The sequence below is a fragment of the Suillus clintonianus genome, assembly GCF_016758775.1.
Source record: "Suillus clintonianus strain FC179 chromosome Unknown DEU56scaffold_4, whole genome shotgun sequence".
In the NCBI taxonomy this organism is placed as follows: domain Eukaryota; kingdom Fungi; phylum Basidiomycota; class Agaricomycetes; order Boletales; family Suillaceae; genus Suillus; species Suillus clintonianus.
In genome coordinates, this window is record NW_024539228.1 from 573969 (window position 1) to 594467 (window position 20499).

A 20499-nucleotide genomic window follows, 5' to 3' on the forward strand; every position below is an offset into this window, starting at 1 on the left:
CCCCCGCCAAGAGTCGGAATGAGGAGGTGGCGATCTGCGAGAAAACATGTACAGGTGTGGATTTTCGATACTCGAAAGTGGATCATGGGTTGGATTCGGTGGGTGAGTGCCAGTGTATCTCATGTTTATGGAAGGAGATGAGCAGTGGGAGATGGAGTAGGATGCACATTACAGAGAGTACCACGAACGGTTCATATTCCAGCACTTCGTTGGACTGTAAAAGTATTTTCCTTTTATTTGGTCTACGGGAAACTAGGAGTGAGTAGGGTCGTCCCGGGTGGAGCAGTGCTTCGGCATTATCATGGTTCCCGGACACTGGCGCCAATCAGCATTTCACGAAGTTTCAGGTGATGGAGCTGGTCCTCCATGTTTCGCTCTTATAACTCCAAGCTTTGGCACTGATCGTGGTACCCTGCCTGATTTCCCAGCACCGCCCAACTTCATGCCTCAACTACGCCCTCCTCGACCGCTTAGGCCGAAGAATAGGCGCGGGAGTAGCACATCTGAGGAGTACACTTGGGCGGATCTTCCGCCTTCGGAGGATGCCTACGAGCCTCTCGAAGAGTTCTTCCCAGAGCATGATTTTGACAAACCCGTCATTGAAGCTAATTCTGATGAAGCATCGCCTACTACGGCTGTAGAACAGACCTACGGAATTCCAAACATCATTGATGGAAAAAAAGCGCCGGTTCAACCAAAGAAGTCCGTCCGTATTGTTGTGGAAGAGCCCAAGAAGCGGATGGATCGCGTTTCAAGGGGCGATCCATCAACAGACACGATCGTCTGGCGGTTAAGGGAAACGAAGTTATGTGATACTCGTATCGAGAAAGTCAATGCCTCGTCGCAGACGAGGGCGAAATACAACAAGACGCTCCCTGAATCCCCGATGGGTGGTCCCAGGCGTGAGTTTCCTGGCTTACTTTGTTGCGCCAAGCTAAGCTGTAATTTAGCATTCAAATGGGTCCGTGGTGAACTCATAGGCAAAGGAACGTATGGTAGCGTGTATCTTGCCCTCAATGCCATCACGGGCGAGATGATCGCTGCCAAGCAAGTTGCAATCCCTATAACCGCCAGTACTAATGACAGAGAAGACAGCCGACAAATGAGTTCCGTACAAGCACTCAAAACGGAGAGTGAGATGTTGAAAGATCTCGACCATCCTCACATCGTGCAGTACCTTGGATTCGAGGAGACATCGACATTCTTGAGCGTGTAAGGATGGAAATAATGGTAATTGTCGATAGGCAGACTCATTTGGATTTTCAGTTTCCTGGAATATGTGCCTGGAGGCTCGATTGGACGTCGTCTGCGAGATCATGGCAAATTCGATGAGGAAGTTACGAAATCATTCACTGGACAGATCCTCGAGGGCTTGGAATATCTCCATTCCAAGAATATTATACATCGCGTAAGCTTGATCTCTTGCTATATCAAGTTCATACCTCATTGTCTTGCGCAGGATTTGAAGGCGGACAACATCTTGGTGGAGAAAACAGGGATTTGCAAGATCTCTGACTTCGGGGTTTCGAAACGCACGGATAATCTCAATGGAACGGCGTCATATATGATGGAGGGTACAGTTTTTTGGATGGCACCAGAAGCCATACATCCCCAGAACCAAGGCTACAACTCCAAAACCGACATTTGGAGCGTGGGGTGCGTTGTCCTTGAGATGTGGTCAGGGAAGCGGCCGTGGAGTGATGATGAAGCCATAACGGTCATGTTCAAGGTTCGTTTCTTCGTATATGTCGCTTGCCTTGGTACACTCATGAAGTTACTTCAGGTATATCAGAATAAGCAACCCCCACCCATACCTTCCGATGTGGTGCTATCCGATCTTGCAATGGACTTCAAGGATAGATGTTTCGCAATGTAAGTTTTGTCCTTCACCGTCTTGTTTGCTGTGCTCACGGGTCATGCTTAGTGATCCGGAGGAACGCGCGAGCGCTGCGGACCTTCAGCTACATCCATACCTGGAGCTTCCAGAGGGCTGGGTATTTAACGGTTTCAAGTAGGGCCTCATTCAGGCATATTTTTCAACATCATTCCCTAACTATATCAGCCATTGCTTGTCGTATCTATTCTTAAGTGTCCCAATTGCGGGCCTTTCGCCTGCTTTCCCTCAAGAATGTCTTTCTTCCAAGTAGAAACGGTGCCCGTTCTCGTATCCTCTCCATCATCTCCCCCAAAGTCCCCTTCGCGAAAGCCTTGGAATTTGCTACTACTTTTCGTCGGGCCTTCTTGATCTTGGAGACACACTCCATGCTGTAGTACATCGGTCCTTAGCTGTCAACCACTGGCAGAAATAACTGGTTTCTCACCCTCGAAGGACCACTTCAGCTTTACTGATCTTGGCTTTACGCATATCGACGTCTCTTTCTGAAAGTCCGTCCACAAATTTTCTGAAATGCTTCACGTACCAATCAATGACAAGATAATTCCTCAACAAAAGACTTACACCAACAGACGTTCTAATTTCAGCGAGGGAAATGATCAATTCAAAAGAGCATAACCAACACAGTGAATCTCACCTGTAGTGGCCAGACAACGGAGACAGTTTTTGGATGACTCCATCCTTGACGGAGATAAGTCCTGCAGACGTGACAATACCGCCAGCTAGAAATGATGAATGCTGAAACGATCCCGTTTCTACGTATGACATCGTCAGCAGCCTAGAGCAGTTGCGTAGATATGCCAATACCTTTGATTCCAATGAATATGTTGACTGGAAGTGCATTACGTATGAATACAAGTTATTGGTCACAATTATCCATGACTTACAGCTCCGATCCTGACCGTTTATTAGCTCGAAGGCATCTCCAGTAATTGGGACGTACTGCAACATAGATCCATGTGTTGTTTCCCACTGTTTTTCTCAATAGCCTATCCATCATGCCTTTCAAAGTGAAGTGCCGACGAATGGCTCGTCCGAGTCGAGTTCTTCCCTTTTGGGATTTGGTATAATGAGTTGCTTCGTTTTCTTGTAGGGACCGGTATGGAGTAGACGACCAGGACCCGAAACTATCGCGAGGGGGAGGGATAGGGGGGTGTGGACGAGTGCCATCTTGCGGAATGATACCCTTGCCTTCCCCAAGATCTTGCCATTTGCCTTCAGTTGTATCGATTAAAACGTTGTTGCGAGCCCATCGAAGCTTCCCTTCGACGTCAATGCTGACCAAATAATTTAATCCTAAATCACGCTAGTGAGACATCAACGGGAATAACGAGCAGTAGTAACTGACGTTGTTCGGGTGAAAGGTAACTGCAATGGCAGTCAGTTGCAGGGCACATTTTACAATGTGTGATTCGACCTACATTATTTGCTTCATGTTCAAAAGAAACGTAAGAGGATCATCCAATGCAAGAGATAATGAGGATGCTTGCTTCTTTGTTTAGCTGTTCCCTCGAGCATTCATCAAGGTCGATGTCTTTCCCAGCTCCTCGATCCAGCCTACGGTTAGGTATTCAGCTAAAAAGCACATGTTTCACCTTAGACTGGATTGCACCACTTGAAAAAATTGTCTGTTGTATCTTCCTGTTGCCATAGTCTGTGATACCACTGACAATCCTGCACTTAAGTTCGGAGTCCTGGCCCAGCTTGCACACGAACCTTCACTAGGTTCGCGAATACCGCGCGATGCAAAACTTGGTGGATAAATCAGAGAATATATTAGGTGAAGGCTTACAATTTGCACCATATCGGTGTTGCCTACAAATATATAGAGGTCATATCACCGATGAAGTGTTGTAAGGTGTTCACGTGCGAGTCTACAAGTTCCAGCCAGTGCTGCGTCTCCAACATCTTGTCGTCCTTATACATTTGGCCTTTCAAGTTCGCGTTACTAGCGTACAACGTGTTCTTGTCTTGAATCCTGGATGCCAGAAAGCCAGTACGCTTCCAGCGCGTACGAGGATCATTCTTTCCCTCGTCGGCATCACGCCTATCAATCTGTCCGCAGTGCGATCAACAAGAACGTACACAACACGTGAAAGCCATCACAATACCTTCATCCGTGCATGTATGCCAGCATCCTTCCAGCGTGAGTTCGCATCCATATGTTCAAGTTGGGGATGTGATTTAGCGGCAAGACTTCTACGCCACGCACGTTGTATTCGTATGGCAGCCTGAGCGACATCTGTGTCTGGTATATGAGTGGTAGCTTGCGCTTGCATTGCCTGCTGCGATTGGAGTGACTTTCATTTATGAAGGGATCCAAACTCCAGTGACGTCACACTGCACCCGCGCCTGTAAGTATGCTCCAAACGATTATCATAATTATATGCACCTCTCCTACATTTTGTCTCATGCCATGGCCATGACCAGACTCGGGTCTGTGAACTTCGCAAAGGAACATTAGGACACCAAACTCCAGCCACGTCACATCGTTCCCAAGTCAACTTGGATTGGTGAAGCCATTATGAGCATACCCTTCCACAAGTACAAAAAAATTATAATGGTCATTATGAAACAGCATGCGAAACAACAGAGAAAGATGCGCGATTGGAACAAATGAGAGTAAATGCGATAAGAAATGGGTGATATAGGGAATGATGTTGAAAAATATGTCCGATTGAGGTCCTACTTAAAATCGTTGAATACCCAGCCCTCTGGAAGCTCCAGGTATGGATGTAGCTGAAGATCCGCAGCGCTCGCGCGTTCCTCCGGATCACTAAGCATAACCCGTGAGCACAGCAAACAAGACGGTAAAAGACAAAACTTACATTGCGAAACATCTGTCCTTGAAGTCCGTTGCAAGATCGGATAGCACCACATCGGAAGGTATGGGCGGGGGCTGCTTATTCTGATATACCTGCAGTAAATTCATGAGTGCACCGCAGGCAAGCAGCATATACCAAGAAACGGACCTTGAACATGACCGTTATGGCTTCATCATCGCTCCATGGTCGCTTCCCTGCCCACATCTCAAGGACAACGCACCCCACGCTCCAAATGTCGATTTTGGAGTTATAGCCCCCCCTCTGGGGTTGTATGACCTCCGGTGCCATCCAGAAAACCGTGCCCTGCATCGCCGTAGAAGCCATTCCATTGAGATCGTCTGTGCGTTTCGAAATCCCGAAGTCAGAGATCTTGCAAATCCCTGTTTTCTCCACCAAGATGTTGTCTGCCTTCAAATCCTATGCGAGCGATGAGATATGAACAAATGATCGTAGATGAAGCTTACTCGGTGTATGATATTCTTGGAATGAAGATATTCCAAGCCCTCGAGAATCTGTCCAGTGAATGATTTCGTAACTTCCTCGTCGAATTTGCCATGGTCTCGCAGACAACTTCCAACGGAGCCTCCGGGTACGTATTCCAAGAAGCTGGAAATAAAATGAGCATGCCTATCAAAGACGAACGTGGTAACCAAGGCTTACATGCTCAAGAACGTCGGTGTCTCCTCGAATCCAAGGTACTGCACGATGTGAGGATGGTCGAGATCTTTCAATGTCTCGCTCTCCATTTTGAGTGCCTGCACGAAACTCATTTGACGATTGTCTTTCCTGTCACTGGCGGTTATGGGGATTTCAACTTGCTTGACAGCGATCATTTCGCCCGTGGTGGCATTGAGGGCAAGATATACGCGACCATACGTTCCTTTGCCGATGAGTTCACCACGGACCCATTTGAATATTGCTGAATTACAGCTTAGTTCAGCACGGCAAAGAAAGGCATCAAACTCACGTCTGGGACCACCCGCCGGGGATTCAGGGAGTGTCTTGTTGTAGTTCGCCTTCGTTTGCGAGGAAGTATCGACTTCCTCGATACGACTGCCCCATAACTTCGTGCTCCTCTTTCGCCAGATGCTCGTGTCGGCTGATGGATCGCCCCTGGAAACGCGATCGATCCGCTTTTTGTGTTCTTCGGCAACGATACGGATGGACTTCTTCGGCCGCACCAGCGCCTTGTCTCTATCAACGATGTTTGGAATCCCGTAAGCCTGTTCTATGGCAGTAGGCGATGTTCCGCCAGAATTAGCATCAATGACGGGTTTGTCGAGATCATGCTCCGGGAAGAACTCTTCGAGCCGATCGTAGACATCCTCCGGAGGCGGACGATGTGCCCAGGTGTACTCCTCAAATGTGCTACTCTTGTGCCTAGTCTTCGGCGTACGTGGTCGAGGAAGGCGTAGCTGAGGCATGAAACTGGGCGGTGCTGGGAAATTGGGCGGGATACCGGGCATCATACCACCGGGGCCAGAGCTTGGAGTTGTGACATGAAGAGCGGGACGTGGAGGACTAGGATTCTGGTTGGTACCAGGTATGGGGGTCCTAGAGGTGTCAGTGTCCTCTGACGTGGGTTTGCGCGACCACAGATCAGAAGACGCGGTCCCGTAAGTTTCATTAGTGCCAACCCCATCATCCGAGGAATCCGACATTCTGAAGGAGGATCTGATATCCCAGACCAGCTTGTCCCTTTCCTCTGGACGTAAAGTAGACTCCGTGGCTGTGCTCTCCTGGCTGCTAGCACTAGAGTCATCCTTGAAAGTGAAAGGCACCATCGTCCCAGTGGAAGTAAAGGTAAGTCCAGACGCAGTATTCGACGTACTCGGCCGAGAAGTCACGGGGCTACGGGGAGGAGTTTCCGGATTGGTGCGAGCTGGAGAGACATAAGGACCAGGTCTTAGGGACGATGGAAGGGTGATCGCATAGTTATCCTCTCTCAAGGGAAGGGAGTCGCCAAACCTTGAAGAGCCACTGCTGGACTGAGTTTGGTGAGTGGGCCTGAATTCTTCACGGTCACGATATACGTCATTGGTAGGGTAGCGCTGTTGGGAGGGCGAGGCAGAATGAGGACGCGTGGGTGGTTCCTGAGTGGGTGACAGGTAACCAAGAGTTCCATTTAATGATTGCTGAGCGCGAGTATATGTGGTGGTATCCACATTTACATTATCGGGCCTACTGACAGGAAGTGGTCTGGGTCTCGGTCCCAACTCTGGTCTCGGTCCCAAATCTAGGGGTCTTGGATAGGAGTTGGTACCCGAACCGGACGGATTAGCAACATGGGGCCGGCTCGGTGAATGGCGAAGCACGGGCGGCAGAGGAGGCTTCATCTTGTTGAGAACCTCTGAGCTTTTCGACTTATTGAGTGACCTAAGGGGAGTCGTGGAATCGGCTGGCTTGTGGGCGGATATATAGTGTGATGGAACGGGTTTGCCTCCTCCCCCCTTCTGCTTGTTCTGAGGTGGGCGAGGAGGATATTCAAGGCGTGGCGTTTTCCTCTTAGTCGATGGCGAACGCGCCATTCCCGAAGGTGGAGAAGGCTTCCTCACCACAGATCCCGACTCGTTGTCGCGGGCGACTGCGACTCGAGAATCTGGCTGCCTGTCCGCATGGTCGTCGGAAGTTGTCAATCTTTCGGGTCGCTGTTTCACAACTTTGGCCCGATTGATGCCCTTATCCTGAGGTTTTACCCATTCCCCGTCAGCTAGATCCGCTGCACGTTCAGCATCGCGAAATGCTTGTTCTATTGTCCCTGCATCTGAGCCTCTCCGCAACTGGCGTTTACTGAGGAAATCCTCATGAATGGGTGTAGAATAAGAAGATGAAAGACTCTGTCCCTGAGACGGATCGTAACGATGGCGATCAACGCCTGCCGAATACGGTGTTTTTGCGGATGCGGGGGAAGGTTGACGGTCTTCGTATCGTGCACTCGGTGGTGGTGACGATAACATGGTGGTGGACGAATTAGGGTGAGGAGGTGGCCTCATCGTACTCCTGTTGTCATCATCGATATCATCAGATATCACGGACGGCTCGTAGCCAGCATCCGGGGTTAGATCTTCAGAAGACACACTCTCCTGCTGAGAAGACTTGGCTGCCCGCGGTCTTGGGACTAAGGGGCTGAATACTGGCACGACGGGGGGCGGTGGCACGGACTTGACTGGCGAACTTAGGAGCGGAGGCTCCTGAACCCTTGCTTGAGAAGGACAAACCAAGAACTTTAAGCTCCCCTCACAGTCACCTTGCTCACGGACCAGCCGAATTAGGCGATCGTGTGAAAGTGGTTCACCGATTGCGACTTTGCCGACCTGGGTGCGATAGATGGAGAGCTGTCCACACTGATCTTCGTGCGGTACTTTGAGCTGGAATGGTACTCGGTTAGGATTGAAATGAAATAAGAAACATCGGCGCACTTCAGCAAAAATGCGCTCCCAGATGAATGCTGCGCTGTTCGCATTTGTGATGTCGACAGCTGTATAAGCATGACAATCATAGGTTACCATGATAACCCACGGCACCGAGGGTGGGACAGTCGGCGATGAACAAGAAGGGGATGGAGACTGAGAGGATGGGTATGAGATGGCGGTCGGATGGAAAACAAATAGATAAACAAGACAACTCACATGGAGAGAAGGTTCAGAGCCTAGATGTCGATGTGAAGGTCTGCGATTGCGCAAGTGTAAGACATCGGCGATCTTCTGGAGACGAGTAGGGGGTTGAGCGGTCTCGGTACGTTCACCGGGCGTTGTACCATCATCAATGGTAATAACTGAAGCATTCAAATCTGAGGGGGCAGTTTGACCAGGAGTGCTTGGTGGAGGAGTAGATTCGACTGCATTGGAACTCTGACTCGAAGGAGAGGAAGAAGATAAGTTCGGATTTGAACGGGAGGGGGGATAATCAAATGTCAAGGGGAGAGCGGGACGGGGCCTTGGGGGACGAGGTGCTGAAGTTGTATTTATTGATGTAGGATGTGTGTCAGAAGTGTGGGGGTGATGGTGAGGGTAAGGAGGGCGTTCATCCTCACTACTGCTAGAATCTCCTGGATCTGGATTTGATAGAACGAGGACACGACGAGGTCTAGGTGCGCTCGACGACCTAGTGTCCTCTGACATAGAGTAGGAGGGCATTAACAGCGCTCTCCAACGGTTTCCTGATCTGCTTGTAAGCCATAACGATGATGATGATAGAGGTTGAACACACAATCTTTTTGTTACTTATAATAAGGAATGCCAAAGACGACGAGTATGAGTATGAGTATGGGGGGATCTCGGAGGAGGAGAGCAATTGCTGGGTCGTTGGTCAAACTTGTCCGTTGAAAGCGCTGGAAAGTGGCATACGGTAAAGGCTTACTTATGTAAGCTCAAGGGGTACTAGGGCAATGTACCTCGCAGCAAGTAAATACCGTAAAAGTTATGATAGCGCACTCGAGACCAATTTTTTTTGATTCATATTGAGTATGTATACGACATAGGTCAACTGCCTCATGGCCGCCATGCATAGTCATGTTACCTCCTTGTTCTTGCCATTGTTCTTCATTTTGGCAACAGGTCGCAACCCGGGTTACTCTCACCCGTGGGCCGTGACCAAAGCAAGCTAGATCATTAGGTGATTCCACGGACTTGTAATCCCTCCAGTAGTCAGGAACAATCTGATCAGTTGGGTGCCCAACACGACCATCTCATCAACTCAAACACACCAGGACGCATGCTCAACACATCCTTGTTACAACCCTCTGCTATACACTTGATGCTATGGTAAAAATACATACTGTCCGTTAGTCTCGCATAATGGAATCATCTGTTACTGTTGCTGTTGCTTCTTTTCTCCCAGTCGCTACCAGTCCCTCTTGCAGATCAATCTAAGGGCTCTAAGATCAGCCAAACCAATCAGATCCAAGTGCCAAGGTACAGACCTTGGGAAAATCTGCACGTTCAGCCAACATCCCCTCACTCCAACACAGAAGCTTCAAAAGCTGCACCAGCTTTACCTCTTTTCCCTGGCTGAGACTTTCAAGAATTGCGGCATTGACCTCACCCGCAGTTTTCATTCGTTGTGCGGGTGAAAGAAGTTCCGAAATAGCTGGAGGGGCCGAGGATGAAGAGTCGAATGCCAAAAGCGCCATCGTACGTTCCAGCTCCGCAAGAAACTCCGGACTTTCTTCTCCTCTTGGCGCGAGCTCGTCTTGGGCAAACTTCAATGCCTCTGTGATACGCCCATGCCGAATGTGTTCGATCAGCTTCTGCTGTTGAAGGTGAAAGTACAGTGCAGGGTTCGTATCCAGGATCTGCCAATGACAAAGTAAGAATTTGTCCATTCCACACGTGAAATAGATCAAGGACGGATCATATTGAAGACTGAAGTTTTGGTTTACAGATCTCATCACCGACTTCCAAAGAAGTCTGAGAGTGGTGCATGAAACGTTTTAATCTTGTATCCTTGATATAAAGCTACCAAAAATGACCACGGGACCCACCTCAGGATTAAGATCATTCATGCGGGAAATAGCTTCCTCGATATCGCCCCGTTGCAGGGCTTCTCGAATTACCATGCGACTTTCGATACTCTCGAAGTCCACTGGTGGTGGAACATTGGCTTCATCGCTGAATTCCTCTGCGGCTGACTTGTATCCCTCGATAACGAGGTAGTCCATAATAAGTCGGTTCAAGTCACTAAAAAGCAAGAATGTCAGCAAATGCTCGATGTAAAGTGTATAAGGAGGATAGATCAGATAATACATGCAATATCTTTTCTCATCTCAAGAATTCAGAGAGATTCCCATTGATGATGTTTCATCTTTCAAGCGCAGAAATTAGGGATAAACACTCACTCTTTTGTGACCTGAACCTCGCGTAGACGCCGCTCCCACTCTTCTTTACGAATTGTGGTCCTCGGAGGCTGAAGTTTAAAGTTTTGCCAACAACCGTAAGAGACATGCTGCACGGATGAAGCTTGAAAATACACACCATGGATGTGACGGGGGTGAAGGTGGAAGGAATTTAAGCTCTGCGCCACTTCAGGGCAGGTTTGGCAACGTGCCAATTACAACCCTGGTTGTTGAGTTCTAATTTGGCAATCCAACGATCGAATCTGCCTCCAGGCCAAGCTTCCCATGGCCAGTATCCATACGTAAAGCCATAAATCACTAAAATTGGTAGTGTTCCCCTAAGTTTGCGGTTCAAGCACAAAAATTTCTGTAGCAGTACTTCCAGCGTCGGAGACTCCAGCTTACAGCATAACATAAATAAAATTATCCATACCCAAAATTGGTTCTCAAGATATGAACGTTAAGCAAAGCTCCTTCCAGCATATGAATGACGTGCGGATGCCTTGAAGTCCGACGTCAGCGGTAGACGGAAATGAGACTGAGAATTGTGTCACGAAAAGGGCGGCTGACCACATCATATGGCACGAAGTAATCGGTCGTCCTTGGATGAACCGTTACCGCACAATCCGATGTTGCCAATACAATGCGGGTTCCTCTATTGAGAGCTACGACGAGCAAGGTATTTCGAGCCTACTAGCCTCTGATGCTTCATCTGAGAAAATGCCATACAGACGTGGGTGCGCAAACCGCCTATACTTTTGAGACGATGCCACCTGACCTGATCATGTCGAAGAAATCGTCCTTCCCAATTGTCGCTGTAAAAAGTGTCACTTCAGGATTGCCATATCAATTCAGATAAGAACCTGGATTTCCTCTCCCGATGATATTGTCCTTGTGCTTGGCCTTCTGTTTGCCTTGCGGCTTCTTGTCCAACAGGGGGGCTGGAAGCGTAGGTTTCCCCGTTCCTCGCAGACCTTTTGACTGTTCGGTGGCGACGTTTGCCGCCGCCTGCGATTGTTGAATAGTATTAAAGAGTTTCACCACTTGAGAAATTTCTCAATGCCTGACGGGATAATGCAAGCAGCATATACGCACCTCCTCGTTGAGCAACCTTGCGCAAGGAGCGTTCACTCTCGCCACCCCAACCTCCGATAACATCTCGTATCCTTCCTTTATCTGTCCTTTCCTTCTTCTCTATTTGAAGTACTTTGTGGGCTTTCAATTCAAGCTTTGCACCATTTTTCTGGCGTGCAATAGAAGGTTTGAGAGATAACGGCAATTCCGAGGGTGCAGCGGTGTCAAGCAAGTCTTGCAACGTAGCACCAAATTGCGAGGGCTCTGTTGCCCGCCGCTTTCGTTTTAATGTTTTCTTCGACTTTGTTATCCTTTTATCCGCAATTTCAGCCTCCGTGTCTGGAGAATCGTCGTCTTCTGATGAAGTCGCAGAAGTTGTGGACTGCTGTGCTTCAGATTCGAGATCATCGTCACTCTTTTCGTGGTCTGCAGCAGACGCATCGATATTGCTATCTTCTGAGAGTTTTAGCCGTTTAGCAGGCATGATGTGGTCGAACTTGAAGGTGGATTTGAAATCAGTCCAGTTCCCATTTGGACAACTCAAAGTGCTTTGCTCACACTAGTGAAATGCTACATGAGCATGTTTGAATTTTAGCTTTAACGCCATTCTCGCAATCATCGAGGCCCTATAGACCATTCTTTGTACAGGCGATTGCTGTGGAATATCTCTGCCTGGCTTAATCGCGGTCTTTACAAGGAGAAGATAGGTCCCGTCTGGTGGTCGACGCGGTTACCGGCAACGGCTATTGCTGCTCTTGTTATCAGTGACCCCAACGTTTCATCTTGACAATGATTCCTGCATCGCTTGGACCACTGGATTTTTCCCCGGAGCCTGATCTTCATCCTTTATATCCGAGTTCAAGTTACATATCCAACTCGCTGTCACCCGATTCAGGCCTAGCTCCCTCCCAAAAGTCTGAACTGGTATCCCATTCTCTGTCACGAGCATGCGTATTCGGGGATCTATCTCTTCTCCAACATCTGCTGTCTGACCATCAATCACAACCATACGTTGACCTCAGCGCACGCGACGAGGATGGGCTTAGCTTGATCAGTCTCACAATCCTAGGTTTTGGGTCTGAATCGGAGAGAGATGTTGAACGCGAAGAGTGCGTTCGGCTGCTGATTGCACAAGGAGCTGATGCTACCTGTGCGGACAAAGGCGAGTACATAGGTTCTATCTCACCCAGTTGTTGACATTTCATTGTTAGCTGGCTGGACTGCCCTGCATCACGCCGCAGTTCTTTGCCCCCCCACTCTGGTTTCTCATCTTATGACGCATGGATGCTCCCCTTTCGCAGAAACACGTCGGCGACTGACACCGCTCGACATAGTGACTGCTCACACTGTTCTGCCAGGGCGCGATGACATTGCGCTGTTACTTGAAGAAGCAATGCGAAGCCAAGGGTGGATGGGAGGCAGGATGGACGAGAAGCGGAGAGCGTTGGACGAGAAGCTTAAACGTAAAGGAAGACAAAAAAGCGTACGCGAGAATGTCTCAAAAGTGCTTGGCTTACAGAATCAATGGTGGGGTTCCCATGAGGAAGAAGGTTTCTCGTCAGATGATTCTGATGGCGAAGATGATGAATTCGACGAAGAACTGTATGTGAGTCGCATATCCTCCTTGAAATTCCACTCGCGGTTGTCTTATCTTGCCACGGAGACTCCGAAATTAGACTTCACATCCATGCTCGCATGGTCTCCACAAGAGCTGTCGCATATTTTCGATGCGGTCATCACAACCTCCCATGCATCTATTCGGAATTCTCAACCTGCCATTACTTTGTACCTCATGGCGCGTTTTGCATGCTTAACATGCGATCAAACGTGGCTTGAAGATCTTGTACTGGGAGCGACGGACGCGATCGAAGAGAAGTTTTTTGTGTGCATACTTATTACCTTAATGCTCTCACCGCTAATCCAGTCACTTAGAGCCGCTCAGAAGATATCAATTGTCTCGTATTTTGCTTATACAACGCCACCATATGGTTGCACCTCATGCAATGTGACGACGCTATAAACGAAGGTTGTGAAATGCTGGGCTCATTCGAGCTCCTCGAGCAAGTGATCAACTCTGTGTTCGGTAAGCTTTGTTCGTCTTCTTCTAATCGTGTTTTCATTCCTGACGTCGTCTTGAAGTATTCATCATTCGTTACGCTGAGCGTCGGATAGATCAATTACTGGACGCAGCAATACTGGACAGTTCGCCCGTGTCGTCGGAATTTGAATCTGTGCAATTCGAATCAGAATGGTCGTTCTTGAGGCCGTTTAGCGCCAAGAAGAAGACGAGTGCGGCAAATACTTCAAATCATGGAACACCCATAAAAAGTACACCATCTTCACCTCCTTTTCTACCGAGTCGTCCACCATCTCCGTCGCCATTTTTGCTCGGCCCCGCGCCTGTCACACCTAAAGGATTATCATCGTTGAGACAAACCCTTTCGCGCGCAAAAGCACCTTCGACGGGATTTACCATGGTTTCTGACGTCTCACACACAGCAGGATTACGGGATATGACTTCATTCTTGACGGCTCTACATACACTCTTAACCCTTTCGGACGTCAACCCTGTGTTGATAATTCAATTTTGGTCTCAAGTGATGTACTGGACTTCGTGTGGGTGTACTTTCCATCATTTCTCGTTGATGATTGACTCGCCGTATCAGGTGAAATATTCAATAGAGTTTTGACCAGGAAAAAGTATCTCTGCCGGTAAGTACTTGTTGCCCATGCAGTTTGTTGGTCCTCATACGTACCGAGCATAGGTCTAAAGCGGTACAGATCGGCATGAATCTGATTGTACTGGAAGAGTGGGTAGAGGATATGGGTCTACCTCGTGGAATTGCATCCCATCTTACACCTGTACGAGAATTGCTGAACTGGCTTCAGGTGAGGTCTTAATACTTGAATTTACGTTGCCGCCCGCTCAATGTTGGGACTATAGTGCTTGTCATCGATTGCGGATTTTTCCAATCTGGTGGCTACCATACAAACCATGAAGAGCATTAACCCATTACAGGCATGTCATTTCTTGGATATCACAATTTTACGCTTATCGTTCAAACCCAGATGCGACGCGCTGTGCGAGATTACAAATACGAAGTTAATGAGGGGAGGATGAATGAAGAGTGCATACAGTATCTGACGCAACTCCAAAAGGACTGGGAACGCCATCGTGTTAAGATGGGTGTTGAGGCCATGCGCAAGGAGGTATTGTCCTGACTATTATCTTTGCTGAATGACATTAACGCTCCCACCAGATGGGCGAGCGTGAGCGGGAACGTGAGCTTGAAGACAGCATAGGGAGCGAAGTTAACGCAAGACCTCCAAGCATCAACGCCTTATCAGAAACATCTGCCGCACAGCATAGCATCGACAACTTGTTCGATCGTACGCACTCACAATCTGAATGGGAGCCAGCCAAGGCACCCCAAGTTCTCGGGGAACTTCTAGATTCTCGCCATATGCTGCCTCTTTTCCTTCCGTCAGACCCTCGTGTGCTTTCTGCCACGCCCGAAAAACGGGTGGTCAACGGATACGGTGAACCGACAGGTGCGCGACCCGCGGCCCACGCTCGGAGCACCAGCCGAGAGAGTACCCTCGATGGAGGGGCAATGAAGTGGAGATGTCGCAGTAAAAGGGTCCGGAATGTTGATTTCGAAACGCTACAGTGGGTCGACAGGTTCAGGACTAAACCACAGGCATTCCAATTGCCTGTGCCTGGAGAAGAGTACGAGGAGACCTACCCATCCACACCCTTGTCCGAAGGCATAGATGACTTGCGTATCAACACTGATGTTCCAGGCGCCGTATCGCACAGCACGCCACTTACCAAGAGACCATCAGCCCGTAGTAGAGGGCGCCTCAGTCTTATTGGGGAACCTTCCATACCAATTTCGCTGTGAACCGTCGGACTCATCTGTTCATCAATCTGTCATTGCTTTACCTCGATATCGCACTAGTAATAGTATTGGACCTTCGTATATTACGCATCCATTGTGATACCGTCTCAAAAATCTGTCGACCATAAGTTGACGAGAAGGGAGACTAATTTACATAAGGGTTGGAATGAACGCCTACTATCTCCATTCGTCTCAATGATGTCAAGGGAGACTGCCTTGACCAGCCCCACCACAACCACAATATGACCCAGACAGAAGTATTCTTCAATACCGTGGCTTCCGTAGCGAAACCTGTGACTCTTTTGATGTTACTGCCACGAGATCAGACTAGTTGGTGTCAACAGGTGTGCCATATCAGAGATAGTTCGGTGACCAACTCGATTCAAACTGCTCGGTGCCATCACTTTTCAGTTCACACAGGAGGGATACAACGTGGTGCATTTAACGTACCCTCTTCCCCAAGATTCTCCTTTCAAGGATGCGATGAAAGTTGTCAATGACAAAATCATTGCGCTGGGAGCTGACTGGGGACTGCTAACATACGGTTTGACCACAAAGGATGCGGAGACCTTAGTATCGAAACTCGCTCTCTCGCTCGCAGATTTGAAGGCTTGTGCTCACTTTTGCCCAGATGCTGAGGCCACCCATGGTTTTATGATGAAGGATAGCCAGGGGAGACACATCCCGTAAGTGGCTATTGCTTCAATTATTGGATTAGCTTACAGTTATCGTCCCTTTCAAGAGTTACTTTTCACCTCGCTTCTTCACAAGAAGTGCTCCATGCCTCCCTTTTGCCTTTCGAGGATCCCGCTAATCTTGGTTATTCCCTCCCGACTCACTCTCGATTACCGGTGCGGGTGTATTCATACCCTCTGGTGTCAAAATCCCCACCGTTTCCTTTCTCGATCCAACCTCCCGCCAGTGTGAATGTTGACGATAAACAACCGGTCGATCCTTATCTTCGTTCGGCCTCTAGCCTGTCGCTTACCCGGACCCTCGAATTGTTGAAGGCGCATCTTGGCCCTCATTTCAACCTCGAGAGACTCTGGGAGAAGCATACTTATTATGTACACGAATAACATGTGCTAAATAAGACACTGACACGTTTTGACGGGCAGGAATTTATCGAAAGAAATGCACCTAGTACGTCAATAAATCATTAATACCAGCGCATTCAAAAGCAGGGATGCTGAATTCATTCCATCAACAGAGACGATGTCTACAATGGTTCATCTCCACTTTAATCGGTGAATTAGCAAGCGGTGATACGTTGACACAGGTTGCAACGCCATACGTCAATCATGTTCCAACGATGACTGGGGGTGTTGGATATGACGATTTGGCTAGATTTTACAAGGTTAGTGGGCTACGATGTTCCAACTCAGCGCTGATCTGTTCGCCTCTTAGTATCATTTCACGACTGTAAGGGGTAATGCTGTATGCATTTTCCGCGGTTCACAATATGTGACAGGTAACACCGCAAGACTTTGAGATCATTACAGTCTCCCGGACTGGTAAGGCATGCATGGCTCAATTCAATACTCGGCCCACTAAATTTTATTCAGTTGGTTGTGACAGGATTGTTGATGAGATGATTTTCAAGTGCCACCACACATCTGTACGTTGTGATCCATTGATGTCCAATGAGTGAGCTTGATATTGTTTTCAGGAAATAGACTAGTACGTTTTAAAGGGATTTCTTCCTTGTCTCATGAAGCCGACCCGTCGACAGTTTTCTGCCTGGAATAGCTCCGACGGGGAAACATATTGAGATCGCTATGGTCGGGATAGTTGCCTTTAGAGGCGACAAGCTTTTCTTTGAGTGAGTGCAATTGGTCATCTTTCACAATATAAATAAAGGTGCTATCCTCAACACTGCATGCTAGACATTTGTGTGTATTCCTTCGATATACTAGCCTGTGACCTACATAGCTTACCTCTTTCAGGTACTGGGATCAAGCCGGGATTCTGGTGCAGCTTGGACTACTGGACCCCTCCAAACTTCCTGTTGCTGGGGTTGAGGTCGCTAAGAAAGTTGTGGACCCTTTCGGTATGCCCAGTAACACGCTCCTGGAAAGATGGCATGAAAGCAGGGGCCTTCCAATCGATTGAAGTGATTTGATGGTGGTCAAAGATTAAACTTCGACATTAGAGGAAGCTTGACAACGGAATGTAACAGGGGCCAGTGCAAATATGATCTTTCCTTAGTTGACGAAATTCAGCGCCAATTCGCGATCCATGAGTGCGCACAGGATACACAATAATACATTTTGGCCTGGAGTGCGACTGTGAATTTACTATTTCAACTGGCGATTCATTGCCGCGTTCACTACAGGATGTAACTGCGGGAACTGCATGGTAGTGATGGGGCTGTGTCGTGTGATGCAGTTTGAAATTGAAGCCTGTGCTGGTTTGCAGCTTGGCAATCCACACTTAATTTCTTTCCTATACCACCACCTTCACGTCTTTCTGCCTTGCTTCTGGAAATCATGGCATATGTCGATACAAATCATCCAGCTGGATCGAACTTGCATATGGATCCATTTGGCGATGACGGTCGGGTCAAACCCTTTGGCGTTTTAGATGAACTACCGCATGACGATAGCATGACTTTCACAACAACTACGAGTGGAATTCCTGCCCTGGATCCTTCGTCGTCCTTGCGTGGTGCAGGTCAAACGGAGGCCCAATCTCTCATCTTCAACTATCGACGTACAAAGTCTCCTCTGCCAGGCATACCAAGCCGGGAACCTACACCATCGTTGTCCGAAAGAGATGCACCAGTTTTCGGCGACTTGAGCGTCCCATATAAGGACGAAGAAACTTATTCAACACGTCCATCGTCTGTCGTCGGCCAGTCAAACGACCATCTTGTGCATAATGCCGCAGATATGGGACGCTCAGACAGTTATCAGGACTTGGGTGTGTCTTGCGACCATGGTAGCCTGACGATAGCCTGAACTTCCTAGAATACGCAGAACCATTATCGGGCGAGGACTCAAAGCTTGTCGCAGACAAAGCATCTCCGTTTCAGAAGGCTCTTGGGATGAATACGGGGAAGTATCCTATGGACCAGCGGATCGAGGACAAGAAACGGGGCATCGGGCGGCAAAAACATCCTTTTGTTGGTGAGCATTTAAGTGGCATCTTACTGGCGGGAGATTTATGATACTAGTATGGGCCTTAACAATTGTCATGATTGGCATTTTTATCAACGAGCTAGTCGTGAACAGCAGAGCACAGGGCACCCCAGTATCCTTCAAGGTTTGCGAATAGCCCGTGAGCGCAATATTCGTTAATGACCTTCGCTCAGCCAGTTGTAAACCCCATGCTTGGGCCGTCGGAAAGTGCATTAATTAATTTAGGTGCTCGTTTCCCGCCATGCATGAAAGTTGTTCAAGGACTCCCTTTAACCACCCAAATTGCTTGTAAGATAAAATTATACTATATTCTGACGTTTGCTGATTCTGTGTTAACGACCAGGCCTCAATGATACCGCAAATCCGCCAGACCGGCTTTGTTCGATCGAGGACGTGTGTGGTTTTGGTGGCTTCCATGGTGGTGAGCCTAATCAGTGGTACAGGTAGGCAAGTTGTGGTCGCAGTAGTTCAGGGCCAAAATTCCTTTTTTCAGATTCATCACTGCCATCTTCCTGCACGCGGGATTCATCCATATCATCCTCAACATGCTCGCTCAATTGACAATATCTGCTCAAGTTGGTGGTCTTTATAGTTCAAATATTTGCTCTTATACCCCTTCAGATAGAGCGTGAAATGGGTTCGGCTGGTTTTGTCATCACTTATTTCGCGGCCGGAATCTTTGGGTATGTTCGTTCTTACTTCATTTTTATGCACATTGACGTATGACGCAGTAACGTGTTGGGCGGCAACTTTTCACTGGTCGGCGCACCTTCAATAGGCGCTAGCGGTGCCATCTTTGGCACAGTCGCGGTAAGCTTTAAACCTGTTTACACCTTTTACCTTCTAATTACCTCGCAACTTAGATCACATGGGTGGATCTTTTCGCTCACTGGAAATATCAATACCGACCTGGTAGAAAGGTGATGACTGTCATCTTCATGCTCATTTCACTCTTATGTTTTTCCGTAGCTCGCCATCATGACAGTGGAACTACTCTTTGGTATCGCTCTTGGGTACATTCCTTGTACGTATACATTTATCAGATCTTGAATTGAATTGCTAACTTCTTCTCGACAGATGTGGACAACTTTGGCAAGTGAATGTTCCTCTTGTCCCTCGACTCAGCTCATAGAAAGCTTCAGCTCACCTCGGAGGCTTGTGTATGGGTCTTCTCGTTGGCACAACCCTGTACCCCGTCATCAGTCCAACGAAGCGCCATAAGCTCATCATGTGGGCTTTCCGGCTGGCAGCCATACCATTGGCGATCGTCCTCTTCGTCGTCCTGATTCGGAACTTTTATACTTCAGATCCATATGCAGGTTTGTGTTTGTTGCGATTACAAAGGCATGATGGCTGATAGTTCCTTAGCGTGCTCGGGTTGCAGGTACCTGTCATGCATACCTACTGCATCAAACAATCACTGTCAAGGTACAGGTATGTATTTTTTATTAACATCGTTCGATTACTGGCTGACCTGAATTGAATAGGCTTTACCACTAATACGACCACTGGCGGGTCGAGTATTTGAGTGTACTCCTTTCGATGTCATACTTGAACATTAGCTTCGTGCACTGCATCATCACTTCATGTATACCAATGGACAGTCGGACTACGCTGATATTCCACTCCCCAGTGATGACGATGAGCGCTTGAATAAGGACGCTAAACTGAATATGGCACATTTTATCTACGAGTGCATGGACATTAATAACACAGATGGGGTTGTTACAGTAACTGTATATCTGAGGTACCTCAGGCTATATATACATAGTGCGCACCAAAGTGCGTATGCGTTTGAAACGGAGTACTAGGTCATATCGTGTTCGCCGTG

General features: G+C 48.2%; 8 protein-coding genes across 8 annotated transcripts; 4 read left to right on the top strand and 4 right to left on the bottom strand.

Annotated features, from left to right (window-relative positions):
- Positions 1-442: 442 nt before the first annotated feature.
- Positions 443-2015, top strand: DEU56DRAFT_725603 (kinase-like domain-containing protein; the record flags this gene model as incomplete). The annotated part of the gene is made up of 6 exons (XM_041347878.1): positions 443-902; positions 951-1212; positions 1267-1408; positions 1460-1729; positions 1784-1872; positions 1925-2015. The coding sequence occupies 6 exons, from the start codon at positions 443-445 to the stop codon at positions 2013-2015; spliced, it is 1314 nt and encodes a 437-aa protein (XP_041214448.1).
- A 613-nt stretch (positions 2016-2628) lies between these two features.
- On the bottom strand, positions 2629-3528 carry DEU56DRAFT_770163 (uncharacterized protein). The gene is made up of 4 exons (XM_041351388.1): positions 3507-3528; positions 3316-3451; positions 3243-3262; positions 2629-3190 (listed from the first exon to the last, which is right to left on the bottom strand). Exons 2-4 carry the CDS (start codon positions 3327-3329, stop codon positions 2778-2780), a joined length of 447 nt encoding a protein of 148 aa, XP_041214449.1. The 5' UTR covers positions 3330-3451; positions 3507-3528; the 3' UTR covers positions 2629-2777.
- A 238-nt stretch (positions 3529-3766) lies between these two features.
- On the bottom strand, positions 3767-4125 carry DEU56DRAFT_710959 (uncharacterized protein; the record flags this gene model as incomplete). The annotated part of the gene is made up of 2 exons (XM_041347494.1): positions 3767-3949; positions 4006-4125. Coding segments are annotated over 2 exons (303 nt in total), but the record flags the coding sequence as incomplete, so codon positions are not given.
- Positions 4089-9205, bottom strand: DEU56DRAFT_877928 (MAP kinase). Its single transcript, XM_041356039.1, has 10 exons — positions 8929-9205; positions 8349-8878; positions 8139-8285; positions 5687-8087; positions 5380-5638; positions 5184-5325; positions 4867-5136; positions 4723-4811; positions 4296-4670; positions 4089-4234 (listed from the first exon to the last, which is right to left on the bottom strand). Exons 2-9 carry the CDS (start codon positions 8853-8855, stop codon positions 4580-4582), a joined length of 3906 nt encoding a protein of 1301 aa, XP_041214451.1. The 5' UTR covers positions 8856-8878; positions 8929-9205; the 3' UTR covers positions 4089-4234; positions 4296-4579.
- Positions 9206-9312: 107 nt separating this feature from the next.
- Positions 9313-12141, bottom strand: DEU56DRAFT_969895 (CTLH/CRA C-terminal to lish motif domain-containing protein). The gene is made up of 7 exons (XM_041359419.1): positions 11648-12141; positions 11416-11595; positions 11309-11382; positions 10556-10623; positions 10202-10397; positions 9641-10012; positions 9313-9586 (listed from the first exon to the last, which is right to left on the bottom strand). Exons 1-7 carry the CDS (start codon positions 12108-12110, stop codon positions 9503-9505), a joined length of 1437 nt encoding a protein of 478 aa, XP_041214452.1. The 5' UTR covers positions 12111-12141; the 3' UTR covers positions 9313-9502.
- A 14-nt stretch (positions 12142-12155) lies between these two features.
- On the top strand, positions 12156-15925 carry DEU56DRAFT_378701 (DIL domain-containing protein). Its single transcript, XM_041345935.1, has 10 exons — positions 12156-12788; positions 12838-13232; positions 13290-13508; positions 13559-13709; positions 13766-14242; positions 14293-14338; positions 14392-14515; positions 14571-14645; positions 14696-14836; positions 14887-15925. Exons 1-10 carry the CDS (start codon positions 12416-12418, stop codon positions 15529-15531), a joined length of 2646 nt encoding a protein of 881 aa, XP_041214453.1. The 5' UTR covers positions 12156-12415; the 3' UTR covers positions 15532-15925.
- Positions 15693-17780, top strand: DEU56DRAFT_770188 (NTF2-like protein). The gene is made up of 13 exons (XM_041351389.1): positions 15693-15872; positions 15940-16214; positions 16271-16595; positions 16647-16671; positions 16739-16755; positions 16808-16885; positions 16936-16950; positions 17000-17042; positions 17094-17146; positions 17198-17208; positions 17261-17350; positions 17415-17420; positions 17475-17780. Exons 1-13 carry the CDS (start codon positions 15771-15773, stop codon positions 17638-17640), a joined length of 1206 nt encoding a protein of 401 aa, XP_041214454.1. The 5' UTR covers positions 15693-15770; the 3' UTR covers positions 17641-17780.
- A 177-nt stretch (positions 17781-17957) lies between these two features.
- DEU56DRAFT_770199 (uncharacterized protein) lies at positions 17958-20472 on the top strand. The gene is made up of 14 exons (XM_041351390.1): positions 17958-18450; positions 18498-18656; positions 18704-18792; positions 18842-18956; positions 19012-19111; positions 19162-19243; positions 19290-19351; positions 19400-19478; positions 19532-19588; positions 19638-19692; positions 19746-19760; positions 19811-19987; positions 20037-20102; positions 20156-20472. Exons 1-14 carry the CDS (start codon positions 18018-18020, stop codon positions 20194-20196), a joined length of 1530 nt encoding a protein of 509 aa, XP_041214455.1. The 5' UTR covers positions 17958-18017; the 3' UTR covers positions 20197-20472.
- Positions 20473-20499: the final 27 nt, after the last annotated feature.